The sequence below is a fragment of the Leptosomus discolor genome, chromosome Z, assembly GCF_034619465.1.
Source record: "Leptosomus discolor isolate bLepDis1 chromosome Z, bLepDis1.hap2, whole genome shotgun sequence".
In the NCBI taxonomy this organism is placed as follows: Eukaryota; Metazoa; Chordata; class Aves; order Leptosomiformes; family Leptosomidae; genus Leptosomus; species Leptosomus discolor.
This window is the reverse complement of record NC_141419.1, coordinates 7,826,096-7,844,854: the sequence shown is the minus strand read 5'-3', so window position 1 is coordinate 7,844,854 and position 18,759 is coordinate 7,826,096. Positions and strand designations below refer to the sequence as shown.

Sequence of the window (18,759 nt, the reverse complement as noted above, 5' to 3'; positions counted from 1 at the left end):
CTAGCTGGGCAGAACTGTTAGAGTCAATTTGGACTGTAAGGCAAAAAAAAAAAAAAAAAGCATGTCTTTAATAAACCCTACAAATTTCTGATCACATAGTTTTTAATTGTACACTATTTTTTCCGTAACACATTTTGGAAACAACGTCAAGTTTTTATAAATGTTACCTGTAGTTGATACTCACGGACAGGGCTGAACTTTTAACTTTTTTGCGTCTTGTCTTGATATATATCATATGTTCTAGAAGTTGGATTCTGTGTCTGCACTGAGAAATGCAAATTGAACTGGATATTTATGTAGTAGTGTACGTAGTCTGAGTGTGTGTGTTCTTGGAACTAGTTTAAAAATCCCACACCATGCTTTTGGTGGTGTGCAAGCTGGCCAAAATTTGGTTCATTATGCAGTGTACAATTTCTCAAATAAATGCAGTTTCTACTTTTTCTTAAAAGAAATTTTTTTCATATGATCTTTTTCAGCAAAATCAAGGGTATGTTTTTGCAGTACCGTAGTTACAGTAGCTGGTATTTCTCGCTGTGTAGCTTTGTGTCCTTCACTCGCTTGCCGAACCGGAGCTATCTGCCTGACCCTTGTTTTGGAGAGTTGTAGTCGCAGTGCTGTCTCGCGCCGATCGGCATCGGCGCGGCGGGCAGGGATGTGCGAGCCTCGAGCCTGGTCAGTTACCGATGTCGTCTTCAGCACCAGCAGCCACAGGGCTGTCAGAGCGGGAGGGCCGGAGAGCCGCAGGCTGCCCACCTGCCGCGTTGTGGTGGTCGACGTGGGGGGGAGCCGGGCAGCGGTCTTGGAGATGACAAAACAAAAGAACCCCAGTTTTTCAAGAATGTGTGTATGGTATTAAAGGAATTTATTTGACTATGAAACACGGGAACAAATGTGCTTACATTGAGCAATGTGAAGATGTTAGTTACAGGTACAGTACTTCCAAAGGAAGAGCATCTCCAAAACCCCAAAAAGAGTAAATATGAATTTGTATTTTTTGAAGAATGTAAAATGTGAAATAATGGTGTTTGCTTAATTGCTCATTTTGTATGAAGTTAATATTGTACTTTGAAATACCTGCAAAGAAGTGGAAATTAACTTTTTTGGAATTGAAAGCAATATTAATACTAATGGAATCCTAATTAAATGCTTATTTAAACATTGTGTTATAACAGTCTTTAAATATTTGGGAGATGAGAGTGAGCATCCTTCCCCCGCCCCACCAGGACAGGAAGGCATTTCCAAATCCCGACAGAGGACAGCCGTTGCCTTAGCAGACTCCTCCCTCCCCCACCAGTGCTGACCTTCATAGACTTCATCTCCTCCAGTTCACTGGGTATGGGTAGGGGTTGGAGCTGATGTTGTGAATCTACAACTTCTTCCTCGTTTGTGAAAATGGGAAAGGCTGCTCACTCCGTTTCATGTGAGCGCCAGCTGTGTCTGTGCAGGGTCATGTCTGAGGGGCAGGGAGAAAGGCAAAATGTCCTGGGGTAGAGATGGAAGTTTCGGCAGCCCTGCTTTGGAAGTTTTAGGTACCAAGTACTTTCCCATAGAGAATGGGAGCTTTGGGGAAGGCTAGTGGCAGTAAGGAAAACAGACTGAATCGCCACTCTGAATAAATCAAGTTTTCAGTGTGGCAAAACAACCCACCCCAACGGCCGAAGGGCATCTCCCACTCCCCGACCTTTGGCCTGTGCCAGCTGTAGCTCGTGCGAGCGCCTATGCCTGCAGACCTGCTGCACAGCTCTCAGCGGCTCCAGCCCCTCTACCTCGGGTCGGTCATTAACTAGCCCGGGTCCCGCTCTCAGCCAGGGGAAAAGCCCTTGAGGCAAGCAGGGGCACTCTGCTCGAAGGCTGTACCGCTGGCAGTAAGAAGCAGGCGGGACGAGATACAACCTAAGCTCGTTTTGCTTTATTTTTAAAGTGCAAATTCAGTCAGATAAGGCATCGGTGCAAGAAGAGAGCGCCAAGCCCAAGGCCGCAGCCCTGGCACCGGCTGCGCTCGCCGGCTTACCGGCCTTGGGCACCGGCTGGCAGGACGCGGTTGGAGCCTGCAGCTGAGCCCAAGTCTTCGGTCCCCTCCGGCGCTGCCGGCCCGGGCCGCGGCCCTGCGGAGGCGAACTCCCGCAGGTCCCCAGGGCTACTCAGGGCTCCGCGTCCCCCTCGCCGCCGGGCACGGAGCTGCTCCCGGCCGGGCGGGGCCGCCCGGGCCGCGGGGCCGAGCCCGCCTCCCCAGCGCCCAGGGTGGCCCGGAGGGCGGCCATCTCCGCCGTCAGCTCCTCGCAGGCGGCGATGCGGGCCTGCAGGTGCCGCTGCCGGGCCTCCAGCAGCGCCCGCAGCCTCCGCAGGTCGACCTGCACCTGCGGCGGAGAGAGCGGTCACGGGCGGCGCCGTGGGCCGCGCCCCCCCCCGCCCCGGCACCCACCGTGGGCCGCCCGCCGGGCGCCCCCGCCGCCTCCATCCGCGCCTGCGCAGCGACCGCCCGCGTCGCCGTGGGAACGGCGCGGCCGCCACGCCCACGGATGTGCGTCACCGCGCCGCGGGCCGGAAGCGGCTCTTGCATGCGGAGCGCGCGGCGGGCGGCGCTGGCTCGGCTCGGGGACGGGACGCCGGGCCCGGGGCTGGGCCTGGGCCCGGGCCGCGCCTGCAGCGCCCGCCTGCTGCTGCCGTCCGGCGGCGCCGCCCAGCCGGACCCGCAAGGTGCGGGCGGGGCACCGGGCCCGGGGGAGGCGCGGGCGGCGGCGGCGTGGAAGGAGGCTGAGCTGGGCTGGGCTGGGCCGGGCCGGGCCGGGCCGGGTCGGGTCGGGGGAGGCGCGGCGGGAGGCCCGGGCTGGGCTGGGCTGGGCTGGGCCGGGCCGGGCCGGGCCGGGCCGCGGGGCGGAGGCCGCGGGGCGGTGGCGGGGATGCGGGGCCGCCCCGCTGACCCGCCGGTGTCGGCCAGGCTGGAGGGCGACGGTGGCGGCCGCCGTGGGCGCGCTGCAGGCAGGTGGGCTGGTGGCGGTGCCGACGGACACGGTGTACGGCGTGGCGTGCCTGGCCCAGGACTCCGGCGCCGTGCGGAGCATCTACAGCCTGAAGGGGCGGCCCGGGGGGAAGCCGCTGGCCATCTGCCTCGGGGACGTGGACCGCCTCTACAGGTGGGCGCGGCATGAGGAGCCCCCGGGGCCCGCCGCGGCCGGCCGGGCCGGGCCGAACCGTGCTGCCGGCCCGCGGGTCTGCTCGGCCCCGTAGCCTGTGTGCCGTACGGACGGCCGTGTGCGGGCCGGGCCGCCGGGGCCCCCCAGCGGGGCCGGGGGCTGCCGGTGCCGCGTGTGGCGGGGAGCGGCTGCCATGGGCTCGCCGTGGAGAAGGGCCGCGGCGCTGGAGCCGCCTCTGACGCGCTTCCTCTCGCCGTGCAGGTACTGCCAGGTGAACGTGCCGGACGAGCTGTTGCGGGACCTGCTGCCAGGCCCTGTGACCCTGGTCTTAAAGCGCTCAGAGGAGCTAAATAAAGACTTGAATCCTTTCACATCGGTAGGTCTTTGCCACAGGATGCACCGCTGCATTTTTGAGGGAGAGTACGCTACTTTTGTTGTTCTGCTGCCGTGGCTTTTATTTGTAGGTGTGTGTTAGTGTGCTTAGCAGTGATCGGCGCTTTCCCAAAGCTGGTCCCTGTGCTGTGTGCTCCCTGCGACCTCTTTGAACACGGCATGACCCTGCACTGGGGCTAACCTGCGAAGGCATGTCTCGTCCTGCTGGTTCAGCAGATGTTGGTGTATTGATTCTCTGTGGGATCAGCTTCAGTCACAAGGGCTTTAGGTAATGCAGGATTGTAAACAGTTACTGCGCATAACACCGTGCTCTCTTCTTCCTTGTAGCTGGTTGGTGTTCGAGTTCCAAACCACCCTTTTGTTAGGGAGGTGGCACGAGCTTGCTCTGGACCACTGGCTTTAACAAGCGCTAACATCAGCTGTCAGGCCAGCACGCTGACTGTTTCGGTAAGGCTGGTTTTGCCACTAAGTGACATTGTTGTGGTAGTCTGCCAGGGCCCCAGGCTCTCACAACTGGAAGCCAGCTTTAGTGATAAAACAAGGGCTTCTCTTTTGCTAACAACTTTTTTTTTAAATGATAATCGCTAGTTAAAACAGCCTGTGGATACATGATGTGGGGCAGTTGTCTTGCTGTGATCCTTACCTTAAAAAGCGGGAAGGGGGGAGGGGGAGGGGCGCAGAGCTGAAAAGTAGTATTTAAAGACTTACATGCGGCTTTTGGAGTGGGTGCCTAATCTGAAAGATGGAAATTGCTGTAGGAGGGGTGGTTGTGGAACGAGGCTGCTGCGGTCTGCACGGCTCCTCGCAGCCTGGCAGCAAACAGGAACTTGAGGAGACGTTGTTTTGCAAAGCTTGTGGCCCTGGTGATGGTGTAGTTGGGCGTAGTACAGAGAGATCCCCTGTCTTTGCCTCGAATGTCTTGGTAGACTCTTGGCTTTTTTTGTGCCCTCCTCAATAAACAGTGGTGCAGCCAAGGAGTCTTCAGCTGGAGAATCCTTATGGCTTTCCTGTGTGTCCGAGGTAAACGTTCTCAGAAGTCAAACTGGGATGTGCCGATGACGGAAACAGAGGAAGGGGAGAGACCACCTCCCTTGGCACCAGAGCGTCCGGTGGTGTCTGTCAAAGCGCGATCGTGAACCAGCTTCAGGACTGTTGGCTACAGCTCTCTCTTTCAGGAATTCCAGGACCTGTGGCCTCAGTTGTCCTTAATCATCGATGGAGGCCCGATAGGGGACATCCAGAGCCCTGAGTGTCGTTTGGGGTCCACCGTGGTTGACCTGTCTGTGTCGGGGAAGTTCACCATCATCCGTCCTGGCTGGTGAGCGTGCTTTGAACAGACCCGTAGCTTTTTCTTTACTTTAAATGGAATGAAGCTTTCAGGTTGGGGGGGGTCGTGCTTTGCTGCTTTTCCCACAGCAGTTGAACCTTCCCATTAACGTCCTTTAGCTTAATTACCAGCACGCTCAGAAATCCTGGAAGCGTGCTGCCAAGCCCGGGAGACTCCTTTCTAGAAGCCTCTATGTAAAACGCTCTCATTTCTGGCATTGGTGTTCTCCTTGATTCAAAATGCAGAGCTGCGTCCAGCCGATGGCTCTTTCCCAGAAAAGGCAGTTTAATCTTTAAAAACCTTTTTCCTGACGTTCTGTTTCACCCCACAGTGCCCTGACGTCTACGGTGGAAATCCTGAGGCAGAAGTACGGCTTGGTACCGGGATCATCTTGAGACTTCGGACTCCGAGGAGGCTCTTCAGAGCTGATGAAGCTGGGCACCGTGTGCCTGTGTGTTCAGGGAATGGGCGTTCGTGGCCTTGTTTAATAAGGTCAGTGGGTTATGTTAAGGTTAATAAACAAAAGATAAAATAAAAAGATAAAAGAATGGAGCAACAGTTGATGGGTATCTGTTAATTAGTACCACATCTGCTATAGTCTGAGAAACCAACCCAAATACGTATGCTGACCTCTGTGCTGCTGAACCATTCCCGCGTGCCTCTCCGTTTTACCAACACGATTAGGCCTTTGAAATACAGTAATTTGAACGTTGGACTGTTCTGAGGACGGGATGACAAAGACAGTGTCTGATCCGCTCTCCCCTTCACGCTACTTCCACGTCTGCCTCTATTGTGTCTCACTGGAAGACAAGCAAAGATGGAAAAGAGGTTTTTCGAGCTTTCTCGCTGTTATGGCTGTGGCGGTCTCTGGCTGTTTCTCTCTGTTCTATGTGTAATCAAAGCCTACTACCGAGATGAAACTGTAAGTGCTTTTGGGAAGTAACAGCGTTCAGGTGGTCCCTAGACAAGAGCTGCTCAGAAGGACCTGGCTTCCTCGTGGGGCAGAGAATGAAAACACGCTTGGGGTGGTGGCTGCGGGGGAAGCCAGCTGAGACCTGGGAGTCCTGGCCCTGGCAGCGTGGGCTGCTGTACCAGGCATAGCAGCAGGCGTGCGGGTCGCGGGGGCGTCCCCCACCGTCATGGGGGGCGGCGGCAGGTCTCTCCGTGCGGGTGGTGCTGGGGGCTGATCGCCCGTGGGACCGACAATGCTCCTCGCAGGACTGGCCCATAGCTCGGACTGGCGGCGGCGGGGAGAGGGCAGAGGCACCCGGTGATGGGGGAGGGCAGGGGCTGCCGTCCAGCCTCGCTCGCAGCCCTTGGAGCGAGCGGTTGATGAAGGACTGAAGTTATTTGAGGAAGGGAAAACATGCTCCAGCGAACACTGAAATGTGACTATCCAAGCTGTTAAAGGAAATAACATTTTAATTGGGTGAATCTGTTACGCACACATGTTACAGGCAATAAAGCTCCTGCTAAATGGGAGCCCGGTAATGAGGTGGACCTGTCGAGGGAACAAATTGTCTGCAAATCAGAAACAGGCTTCCGAGGTGCCCCAGCAGCTTTGGGCTGCCATTATTTCGCTTGGCTGAAGCTCATGCCGCCCCAGAGTGCTGGAGACTTCTGGCAGCATTTCCTCACAACAGCCACCCGTGCAGAGCCGTGGTCTGCGGGGGGAGTGTGGGTAAGTGTCAGCGAGCTGTAGAGACAGCGAGGAGTTTGCCTTTCAGAGCTTTAGGTGGTTTTGGGCTGGGTTGGATGTGTGCAGGAACTAGCTGTGGGCTGGGTTGGCAGTAGTGATTCTGGCAGGACACCAGTGGAAAGGGGTGTTGGGACAGCGTCCCAGTTCTGGCTGTTGTGCCGGGACTTGAGCGAGGAAAGTGCCTGGCCAGCCCTGGTGTGATCCTGTGTGCTGCTATACTGCCTTGTATCTGTCTGGTTTGGCCTCTCAGATCCCTGTAACTAGTGCCACTGGAGTTTGCCGAAAGAGATTTGGCAAACTTCTCCCTGTTCCTTGTGTACCAGCCCTGCCCTGGTGGTGACACCTGCTCATCTCTTCTGGGGACACCAATGTTTCATACTTCACCATACGTGGCTGCTACAGGCAGCACAGAGCCAGCATTGGAAGAGCAGCAAGGAACATCCCCCTGCTCAGCTGAGCAGTTTTTGGTAAAACAAGGAACCTCATCTTTGTCCTCTGTCTCATCTGGGCGTAGGGCACCGGTAGTGCTGGGCCTGAACTCTGCACACGTGGGACTTGCTCTAGGAATACTTCATCTCTGTGTGTAAATACTGTACAAATGCTGTACCCAAAGGAGCGGAGAGAAGTATCCAACTCTTCCTTCCCCTGTTTCTGGATTGGTCAGAACACAAAGGCAGCCTTGCCTTCCTAAGGAAGCAGCTGGACCTCCCAAATGCAGGCAGGGATCAGAAACTGTGGAGCAAATGTACTTCAGCGGCTTGGAGAGTATAGGTCAAGGAAAAGCCTCTCCTGCTTCCCTTATTTATTTTTTACATCTCTTTAAGACCGGTGTGATAATTTTGGAGGCCTGATTCATGCTTAGGGCTGATGTTCCTGTGCGTTTATTCGTCAGCTCACATCTGCTTGTACCTCTTCGGGGACTCGGTGAGCTTCGTTCCCCCCTTTGCCTCCCACTCGCTGGTGATGAGGACACTTTTTAATCTGATTCCGCAGCTGCTGGTTGTGGGTGCAGTGAGTGTCGTGCTGAGCCAGCTCAGGAAGCGAGCGGTGCTGTGTTCATAGTCTTTTTCAGAGTAATTTATTTCATTTGCTTATGCCGAGGACGCTGCTGTTTGTGACCTCCTGGCTGGCAGACCTTGTGCCTGAGCACACTAGAGCCACCAAGAACCAGCTGCAGGGAAGGAGGCAGTGGGGCCACATACCGCTGCTTTTTGATGGACAGTTTTAAATTGCTCTATTCAGCCCATCATCCCACCAGTAGCTGCTGTCATTTTCTTTCAAATAGCTGTCTTCAGGCTACTCAGAGAGGTCAGGCTGTGGAGGGTGGATGCTCCAGGGAGGTGGGAAGAGCTTTCTCTTTCTGTGTCTGGTGCCAAGGACACTGGACAGAAATCTGCAGACCGGTGAATTTGCTGTCGCTGTTCTCCCTCTGTGAGTTCGATGCCTCTAGAAACTGGCTGTGACATTTTTTAATTTATGAGCTGGCAGGTGAAGGAGCTGAAGGCAGGGCAGAACCATCTAAATGAAAACTATCTGGAAGCAACGAGCAGGGCGTGCGTAGTGTACGAGTCGAGATCTTCAGGTCCAACAGCTGCGTCTAACCGGGTAACACGGTGGTGTGGCTCAGCCTGGGCCTCCACACCACCTGTGCGATGCGTGTGTTCCAGCCGCACCGCAAGGGCCGGTTTTCGGTGGAGTCCCACCCCTGAGCCCACCCGACTCAACTGCCCTCTGGTGCAGAAGGCCCAGAAACACGAGCTCCCAAACATTACTGCACCAGGACACTTCTCACTGCTGGAGATGATGCTTCTGAACGACTCTACGGGTTGTTCCATGGGCAGCCCTGGGAGCTGAGCTGGACCTCCAGCCTGCTGCTTCCAGGGTGGCCGAGCTGCTGGAGCCGTGTCTCCCACCACTAGATAGTGCTAGGCCACCGCAGGGACCACAGACCTGTGCATGCAGTTGCTTTTAGCATTAATAAGCGAGTGCTGCACCGGGGCCGTGCGACATGGGCTCGGTGTGGTGCAGATGGCGGCTTGGTGTCGAGCTGCCCGCTGTAGGCGAGTGGCTGTTGGGGCGAGCAGGACGTGGAGCTGTTCTCCTGCTTGTGCCTGGTCATCGCAAAGCCCATGCTGGGATGGTTTTCCCCAGTGTCTGAGTGCCATGGAGTGGTTATGTATCTTTATGGCTCATGAGCAGCTGTCTCAGTTGCTGCTAATGGACTGTAATATGCACAGTGCTGACCCCAAAGTGGTGTCTTCACAGAAATTGCCAGTCCGTGGAGCTGCTGCTGTAAAGCCCAGAGCATGAGGGGTCTCTGGGTGCTTCCCCTTCTCTGAGCCTTTGTTCTTACCTCATCTTTCCAAGTCAGGTATCCTGCAGGATAGAGAGGCCAAGGGAAACGAGAGGGGTCGCTTTCCTCTTGTCTACTTGTGCAGGACCCTCTCCCCTCCGCGCCCGTCCCTGCAGTGCTGACAGGCACTGCTCTGAGCGGAGGGTGTCACTTGGAGGGGACAGAGCAGAGCACGAGGGGGTCCCTCCTTGGGCCCTGGCAGGCTGTGGTGCGGGCCATCCGCTCTCCACAGCCCTCTGTTCACACCGATGCCGAGCAGAGCCAGGACCAGCTGACCCGGTGCCTGGCTTCCCCTCACTGTGGTGTGGGTGTAAGGGCTGTTTGGGGCTCACTGCCACCTCTCACCACAGTGAGCAATGTCCCCACGGATTCTGCTCCCTCTGTATTTGCACAGTGAACTTCCCCTGGCTCGTTCCTCAGCTCATCAGCTATTCATTGATCTTTGCTGGCTCCTCCAGCTCCCATTCATCACTCTCACGCCCGTCATTCACTTCCCAAATGTTTCCTATTTTTCCGGTGATGTATTTCCCTGTTCAGACAAGCTAATCTTGTGCCATCCATCACCGGGGTGCAGCTGTGCTCCTGACCTCTGCGCTGGCACTGGCACTGCACTGACATGTGGCTCTGCCCTCCGTGGAAGGAGCCAAACGAGCCTCGGGGACACCGGGTGAGTGGTGCTGCTGCGGGGGGCCTCCTGGGAACCGCTTCCCCGGCTGCTGGGTCTCTGCTGCAGCAGGTCGTCCCTCCCCTTGGGGACTCTGAAGCACGCAGGTGGAGGTGATGCCCTCACGGCCAGAAGGGCTGTTTTCCTATAGCTGGGTGGGGGGTGATGGTCTTCCAGAAGGTGAGGCAAAGCCTGGAGGCAGAGCAGCCGTGCTCAAAACAGGCTGGTTTGTGGTCTGCTCTGGGGTGCCTGAAGCCTTGTCTCTCTGCCACAGCCTGGCGTGGCCTTTGTGAGCAGCCTTGGTGGGCAGAAAACTGGTGAAATATGTTGGCAGCTCAGCTGGTGCCTCTGCTTCTGGCTTATTCCACGCTGCTGGCATGCAGTGTTTCTGCAAGTGACAGCTTTATTTGTGCCACCAGCATCAAGAGGATGAGCCACGCGTCAGGCATGGGTGAAACGGCTGGTGCCCTTGCTCCCTTGCAGGGAATGCAGGCACTAGACATTACTTCTTTCCTCTGGCTTCTGGGTGTCTGCAGGCCACTGTAGCTCTCAGGGTGATGTACTCAGCCCTGGCTAAAGTGACGAGCCTTTGTCAGCATTTGGGCACTGTCAGCACCTCTGGAATGCACCAGCACGGAGCGAACCCAGGCTTTGTCGCTTATTCAGGTGTTCTTGGTGCTTTCCAAAACGGGGACACTGCTGCTATGCTGAGTGACTTTGTGCAAAGACTCAGTGCCAGGAGCTGTGCGTGCAGCGGGCAGGGGGAGATGGCATCAGGACCGACAGCAGTGGTGAGCGTCTGGGACGCTGCAGGCTGTCTGCTGAGACGCATTGTGAAAATAGGCTCGTCACCAGGCAGGAGATGCTGATCAGACAAATAGCTTCTGCTGGAGTGGAGAGAGGCACCTTTTTGGATCTCGTGGGTGGAACTGTAGGCACTTTCACAGGCCAATTCACAGGAGCAGTACAGATCAGGGTGACTCTTGTGTTTGCAACCCTTGTTGAAATCACATTGACATGAACAGTCGGAGCAGGAAATACATGGTTTGCATTTTAATTAGCGCTTGCCCTCCAAATAAAAATGCATCTTTAGGACCTCATTAGCAGAGCCAGTTTGAACTCATATAGCGGTGATTCAAATGGGCAATAACAGACCGGGCAGGGTCAGTCTGTGCTGATACCAGAGGTGAAGCTGGTGAGTGTCTGACCCTTTCCACTCCTGTTGAAGCCATTGGGGAAGAAGCTGTCAGGGGCTTGTGTTTGGAAGCCTTGGCCAAGTAATCGTGTCTGTCTGATGTCGGGCAGTTGCTGGGTAACACTTGCTTCTTGCTGTGATCTTATCTACTGATGTTTATTGAGTGCTTCCCCGTGTCCACAATGTCATTGCTGCTGCAGTCGGTGGCTAAAAGCCTGTGGCTTTCCATACCCTTTTTCATCTTGTGCAGCTGTTACATGGCAGTGGTGGTTGTGCTGAGAACTCTTCACAGCTGGTATAGGTGGAGCACCCTTTATTGTGGACTTTTATTTATCATTTGGAGTGCTGTAGAAAGCAGGACATAAATTAGAGCAGCTCAGGAATAAATCTTGTTACAGGAAGGTGCCTCAGAGGATGTATTTAATTGCTTTAATATTTTTTTACACATTTTTGGCCATCTCAGACTATGATCGACACTAGATTTATTCCTTGTCCTTCCTCGAGCTCTGCAGGTCTGAGTGAACATGCGTGGCTTCACAGTGCCGCAGCACAGGCGTGGTCTGCCAGTGCAGATATGCCTCAAGCCATGTCTTTAATAGGGAAGCCTGTGCCAAAACTGGCCCGTGCCTGTATGGAGGTGAGGTGCCATCCCTGGGAGACTCTCACGATTACCACCTCTGCGTCATGAGGGCTCTTTGCCTCTTACACCACTGATGTTGAAGGCAAAGCAGCTAAGTCCTGCTTTGGTGGGTGCAGCAGCAAAGTCCCTGCGAGGCCGGAGCATCGTCCTTGCCACAGAGTGGCTCAGAAAGACACCGGAGCAGGATTCTTGCTGCAAAAAGCAGCCTCCCCCAGAGACCCTGCTATCGAGGCATCTGCTAGCCCCAGCCCGGGAGAAGTTTTCCCCCATCGCCGCAAACGGAGATCTGCAATGCTGCTTCTAAATGCCCTCGCTCTACTTCACAATACAGAGCAAAGAAAACCAGGCTTGGGCTAATTAAGCTGGAAACATAACATTGCAATTTGTAGCTGATTAAATCTTTCAAACAATATTTATGTTAATCTCCTTCTGATTTATTTTCTTATAATGCCTTGACTAGGAGGTAGTCCAGTGCATGGGGAAATGCTTCCAGATGGAGCACAGTCCGCCTTGCCAGATGCCTGAAGCGTTGAGTGGGGGTTTTCAGTCACTGTGGTTACAGCCAGGAGGGATGATTTTGTCCATCTAGGCCATTTTTGCACGTAGAGGGGGATGCTGAGATGCAGTTCTTGGTTTTGCTGCAGGAATGAGTGTGCCTGTAACAGGAGAGGGCTGTGACACAGCGCGTGGGAATCCGTGAGGCAGCCACTTCTCGGCTGAGGCCGTTCTGCCTCTCTTGCGCACACCTTGCATCTCTGAGCCAGGGCTTTGCTGTCTCAAGAGGAGGCTGCTGTAAAATGCTCCTTGGAGTTTATCTCAGGAGATTATCAGGGCCTATTGCAAAAACCCAGTTTCCTTTTACACGCTCTGCATGCACATCCACTTATACTGTCCTCCAGCCCTTCTTCCAGCTCCAGAGTTGGCAGGATGCCTGGCAGATTTCCACAGGATGCTGATTTAAGGAATTAGTCTGTAGAAACATAGACAACAGAGACAGAAGGGACCTTGAGGCCATCTGGAGAGTCCGCTTCCCCAGACAGCATCTCCTCTCCCAAGTCATGCCAGACACATTTGTCAGATTTGCTCTCAGCTCCCTTTTCTGGAGAAAATTTCACCTGGCTGCTGCTCATCTTCTTCCTATTTTCCAGTTCCTTAAAAAAAAAAAATTGAGACTGGAATTTTTCAGGGGCTTAAAGGTAACGTGGTCTATTGTCACGGGTTGAGGCTGGGCCGCCACAAATGAATGACAGACACTCTCTATTAACCGCTCTCCCCTCCCAAAAGGGAAAAGGAGAGAGAACAAGGGAGAGAGACTTTACGGTTTGGAAAAGAAAACTAAAACAGCTTTAATGGAACAATAACAAGAAAAGAAAAGATAATAATAAGAATAAGGAAATAATGAAATATATACAGTATGTACAAATATATACAAAACCAATACCGAACCCAACTCCCCCCACCCTGATGACAATACATCACCACCACGCTGCAGGGCTGGCACTGGGGCAGTCCCAGGCTGGACTCTGCAGCAGTCAGGGACGGGATGCAGGAGCTGGACTCAGGCACTGGATTCAGGGATGCACGGGTCAGGATCAATGACAGAAGAACAGACAGAGTCCTCCTCAGATGTCGGCCATCGAAGAAGAGAGAGACCCTCGTGATCTCTCAGCTTTATACTGAATATGACGTGTATGGGATGGAACACTCTCTTGGTCAGGTTTGGGTCACCTGTCTGGTTCGCTCCTCCCTGCAGGGGCGACCTTTTTTGTGCTTGCGACCCTTTTCACTCCCGGCACCCCAACATGGAGTACGAGATTTAGCAGTGACCTTGGTCGCTGTAAAAACAAGTATAAGCAAGGGCCTCTCTGCATCCCATTCCTTGGTACGAACTATAGACATCAGGCCTTATCACTGCTAGAAGCAGTCACTGTCTGGAAAAACATGCTGCTGTTTCAGAAAGTGCCGTTAGTTAGAGGGGACTTAACTGAAAAGTTAAAGCACGAAAACAGAATTAGTTCTGGTTTAGCCCAAACCAGGACATCTATGTATGCCCATCTCTTCTCTTTTTTTCTCCCTTTTTTGAACAGGCTGTAATTTACCCTTTCTGGTCTTGGAGCCTTGGAGATGGCTGCAGGGTGAGTCCCCGGGCAGATGGCTCTGGGCAGCGCGGGTTGAGGTGGGGATGTGCTGGGGGATGGGGATGCCATGGGGTGCCACCCCTGCCAGAGCCCAAGTGCTGGAGTGATGAACAGCCCATGCCTGCAGGGAGGATAGCTCCTGAGGTCAAGGGGTTTTCACTGCGGAATTGTTAAATTAACTATTCATTTAATTATATTTCGATTAAATTAGATCCTCTTTTTTTTTTTTTTTTTTTAATTTCACCAGCAAATGATTCTCTGCATAATTAATGCTGGCTGATTCTGCTAATTCACTTACTGATGCTGAGGGGACAGAGGTTTCGGCTGCAGTCTGAGCCGCGTGCTGATTTCCAGGAGCCGGTGCTGCCTGTGCCGTGCCAGGAGCTGCCCTGCAGGGAAGCCACGCTGCAGCCTGGGGCTGCATGAGGAGCACCCTTGTCCCCGGGGGTCTGCGGGACAGGAAAGCACTGGACCAGACCCCTCCTTGCAATGAAGCTATTAGTTTTTATTCGTGAGCCCTCTCTCCCCTGGGTCCGCAGTGATGCTCTCCATTAACTCTGCCCACAAGCAGTGGGAAGTGGGCTGGCTGCAGCTCCGTCAAGTGCAATTACCTCATTACTCTGTGACGCAAACTGTCATTAGCCACAGCTTGTTTTGACGAGATTTCTGGGGAAGTGGGAACTCCCAAGCCTACAGGAGCTGGCTGCCTGGCGTGGGCCATCGCCAGGCGACATGGGCCATCCGCGTGTCGTGCGCCACGAGGTCTCGTGGCCCGTGTGCCCCAGCCCCGCGGTGGCCTCAGGGCTGGCCCTGCTGCGTGCTGCTCCTTCACGGAGGAGCTGCCGGGCTGCGTGGCCGTCACAGCAGCGGGATGGGATGGCCAAGCACTGGCAGCTGGCGTGGTGAGGCCGCGGTTTCTGGAGATGGGACAGAAAATCAAAAGGAGCAGTGTTCCCTGGCACAGGGCGCTGGCCCACAGCGAGGGACCAGGATCAAGGGAGCCCACTGCCCGCAAGGGACCAGCTTCTCCCCACCTTGCCTGGGACCGAAGCAGCTCTTGGAGCCCTTCAAGGGAGGCAAACTATGTTTGGGGTGATGCGGTGGCCAGCAGCCATGTGGGGCGATGGGACAGCACAGGAGTGGCGGTGCCAGGGCTGCCAGCTGCAGCCCCAGGTGCTGGAGCCATCGTGGGGGGCTCTGCAAGAGAAGCAGGACTATGGCACATGTTGACACTGCCTCTCTTTGGGGACAAACCCCAAAGCATCTCCTGCTTCTCGGGGACGGGTGGGAGCTTGCGGAGCTGTCATTGCTGCAGGCTGAGCTGATGAGTTCTCTTCTGGTGAGAAACAAATTTGGTTAACCTCAAATTAGTCAGGAGGATGGGACACTTCTTTGAAACGATGTCATTCAAACCATTGCACCTGAAATTATCCCCACTAGAAATGCAGCTGGAGACAGTAATTAATTCACTGTGCTCCCATATTAATTCTGCAGCCGCTCTGCTCCAGCATGATCTTGACAAGCCATGTCCAGCAGCAGTTCTGGGCAGGGAGCCCTGGGACGGGCAGCCTGGTCCCGCTTGGTTTCTGTGTAGCTGACCATCAAAAGATAATTTTCAAATTTTTCTCTTTGGTGTATAGTCGTATCCTTTAAATACCCTTCAGACTCTGACGAGCTTCCTGAGGCATGGAGAGAGCACTTCCCTGCCTCCAGGTGTCTGAAGGCAAAAGAAGTGGTGAGTCTACAGGGATTTGGGGCTTTAATCATGGAAGATCATCTTTTAAAACTGCAGTGTGAGCAGGACCATTGGTTTAATTATTCTGAGCATGTTTGGCCGAAATCGTGTGCCTGTTACGAGACATCCCTTCCCCTCTCTGCTGGTGTGGGGGGCAGGGGTGTGGAGGGCACAGTGTGTTGCCGCAGCTGCTGGAGGCATGTCGTGGCGAGGGGATGGCTGGTGGAGCAGAGACCACCAGCATCTGGCTGGCCCCAGGAGCCTGAGTGGCTGGTGGGGGTCTGCAGTGCCTGGCCAAGGAAGGCTGGTTTTGGTGGGAAGGCTGCGATCATCAGTAAAACTAAGTTCAGCACCCAGCATGCTCCTGAGAGGTGACGCCGCCAGCGCGGTGCTGCTGTGTTGGGAGCAGTCTGGTCCTGCAGCTGGCCGGGCGGTGCTGGGCGACTTGGCCGAGATGAGCATTCGGTGCAGAGACCACGTGTGGCTCCACGTGTGCCTTCCGTGGTTAATGCTTCTGCGAATAACCTCTTGGAAATGATTCCAATTAGGCTAGCACATCTCTTTGTAATCTGGATCCCTGTTGTGCTGTCAGACTCAATTCAAATTTAATTTGCAGAAGGTGTATATCGGGCAGCTTTTTTACTTAGCACAAAACTGAAAGGAAGATTACATTGATGGAAAGAATAATACAAGTTCATATTCTTCTTACCTTAAGGAAGGAAAAGAGATGCCAGAAAACTTAGCCAAATTTACATTTTAATGGGAAATGTTATGACTGCCTGCTCTGGGAGACACAAATTGTTTTCCGGATGGGACCCTGACTTTGTATCAAAGTGCAGGGAATTAAATCTAGCAGCCTCTGATGAGGTGAAAGGGATATCCAGAGACGCAGCCGCTGGCCCCAGCCAGACGCGAGGACGGGGCCAGGCGCTGGCAGGCCGTCCGTCCCCAGCGCCTGTGGGTGCATGCAGGAGAGCCTGAATGGAGGGAGGGAGGCGGCTGGGACCAACGAGGCAGCTCCTGGCTCCAGGGGCTGGAGGTGTTCTGCAGGGGTATGGAGGGCTGTTCTCAGGGAAAACCTGCGCGTTTCAGACCCCAGGGTAACCCTGCCCTGCTGATGTCCCCTGCCTGTTAGGTGGGTGCCGGCGGAGGAAGGGCTGGCTAAGAGCGGGCTGTCCCCGCTCCCTTTGCAGCGAGGTGAAGTCTCCAGCAGCATTAACTGCACTCGCACAAGTGCCACTTCAGCCCTTCCCGCTGGCAGCTGCAGCAGGAGCCCTGCCGAAGCCCGTGTCAGAGGCAGCCGCTCTCTTCGGGGTTTCTCTGCCGTCTCGTCTAATTGTTCCTCATCAGAGCAGCTCAAGCCTGCAGACGGGCTCCGGCAGCGCATCTCCGCGATGCCAGTCTGGTGTCACAGACCTTCACGCAGGGACAAAAGCTGTGCCCAGGAGAAACTGCAGTTAATATCTTAGCGTCTTAAAGCTCTTTGAAGAAGAAAACACGGTGCAGTGCTGTGTAGTCTTATCTCTCTGGCAGTGCCTGTCACCTGCAGCCGTTTCTGGCACGTTCACGACCATGGCAAAGGCTCGTCCCTGCTGGGACTGAGTCTGGGGAGCTGCAGGGCTGAAACTAGGAATGTGTCTTGTGTTTCCTGCAGCTCTGCTGGGCTTGGGCACAGAGCAGCCTCTGGCTGGGGCAGATAGCTGATGTGCTCTTGTCTAGCCCTTGCTCTTGCCACAAAAGAATGAGAGAGCTTTCCTGAATACCTCTGGGTCCTCTGAGTCTCCCACTGCTGCTGGGATGTCCTAGCTGTCCCTCAGCCTGATCCCGGCTCCTCTCTTTGTGTGCATAGTTGCCCTGTCCCAGTGATAATGACCCAGCCTGCACCAGGGGTGTATATCGGGATGCACCAGTCTCTGAGCTTGTTTTTCAGCTAGTTTCTCTGCACTTGAGGGTAGCTGGTTTCAGATACACACTGGATTATTTTTATATTGACAGCATGATAGGCAAAGAGTCTTTTTGGCATCAGATACTCTTGTTAGTCTCAACCAAGGTGTCTGAACAGTTGAACTGACCATTAATAATTCAAGTGTCTCAGCTCACCAGCTATTTATTTACTTTCAAAAGTTGCTGGGAACTGTTTTTCCTGCCTCTAAAGTGAGAGGTTGCAACTGCCAATGTGGACTGGCAGGGTCTTCCTGCAAGTAGTGCTTGTCTGTGCCCTGGACTCCTTCTTGGCTGCTCTGGGCTTTCGCAGCCCCAGGAGAGGCAGAGTCGGGGCCCAGAGCAGAGACGACAGCCCCAGGGCAAAGGGACGCAGGCACAGGAGTAGAGTGCAGGCTGAGGTCTCGCAGCCACTGCAGCTGCCTGAGCAGTAGGAGCATCGGCTGGTCGGTTGTGTGGGGTCGCAGCCATCAGAGAGGCTGTGACCTTGGCTGCCTCTCCAGTGGTGCTGCACTCTGCCAGTGCTCACTGCGGGCAGGGCTCATCTTGGGGTGCCTGTGGGCTGCCTCCCTCTGGGCAGGCAAACAGCCAGCAAGAAGGAGGCTCTGCTGGCCAGGGTCTTGGAGCCCCTAAAGTGTTGCCAAAATCTCATGGCACCCAGCCTTGGAGCTGGGATGGGGATGCTCCAGTAGGAAGCAAAGCCCCGGGGAGGGCACAGAGAGGCACAGGAGGAAGGGTCTGTGTCCATACCCCTCACCAGGCCAGCTCTGCAAGTCCCTGTGCCACTGGGATCGCACTGAAAGGTGCTGCTCTCCTTCAGGGTGAAGCTCACTGTGGCCACGTCCTTCCCTTGCCCCACCAGCTGGGTGGTGGATGCGCAGTGGGGCTGGCAGAGCAGAGCTTGCCCGGCGTGGGAGCCGCCTGCGGTGCCTGGGGTTTGTCCTCTCCCCAGACGGGTCTTTTCCAGTTGTCAGAGCAGCTGTGCACAGAGGATGGGATGTAAATTCACAGCGTTGTAAGGCAAAGGCATCACTCAAACAAGCAGACAGCGTGCTTATTGGGGATACTTCCAACCTAATAAAATAAGCAAAAACATCGCTGTTAGAGGCTCAACTAGAGCAGATGCTTTGGCACCCATGAGGCTGCTTCCCTGGGTGAAGCAGTGTCACTGTCTGGAATCCAAAGCAGTGATAAATCATAGGTGACCTTCAGTAATTTATTACTGCCTTGTGCAAAACACTGCTGTTTCTCTGGGCCAGTTCTTGGGCATCTGCCTGGGATCACAGTAATTCCAATCTTTAGCATCATAATGGGTTTGTCACGGGCTAGATAATGATAAAATGCTGGGGATGTAGAGGAACAGCAGACACTAAGCTGCTGGAAGCAGAGCAGCATGTGCACCAGTGGCAGCTACCGCTAGCATTTGCTGGTATGGGAAGTGCTGTCCCAGGCTGATGGGTCTGCAGAGCCAGGCAGGATCGCTCACAGGCACCAGCGGCTCTTCTGCACTGGGATGGAGAGAGGTTGTCTCTAACGTTTT

General features: G+C 54.7%; 1 protein-coding gene across 1 annotated transcript; it reads left to right on the top strand.

Moving 5' to 3' along the window:
- The first annotated feature begins 2,558 nt into the window (after positions 1-2,558).
- Positions 2,559-5,406, top strand: YRDC (yrdC N6-threonylcarbamoyltransferase domain containing). Its single transcript, XM_086479739.1, has 6 exons — positions 2,559-2,697; positions 2,939-3,134; positions 3,396-3,510; positions 3,855-3,974; positions 4,703-4,845; positions 5,186-5,406. The coding sequence occupies exons 1-6, from the start codon at positions 2,559-2,561 to the stop codon at positions 5,247-5,249; spliced, it is 777 nt and encodes a 258-aa protein (XP_086335865.1). The 3' UTR covers positions 5,250-5,406.
- Positions 5,407-18,759: the final 13,353 nt, after the last annotated feature.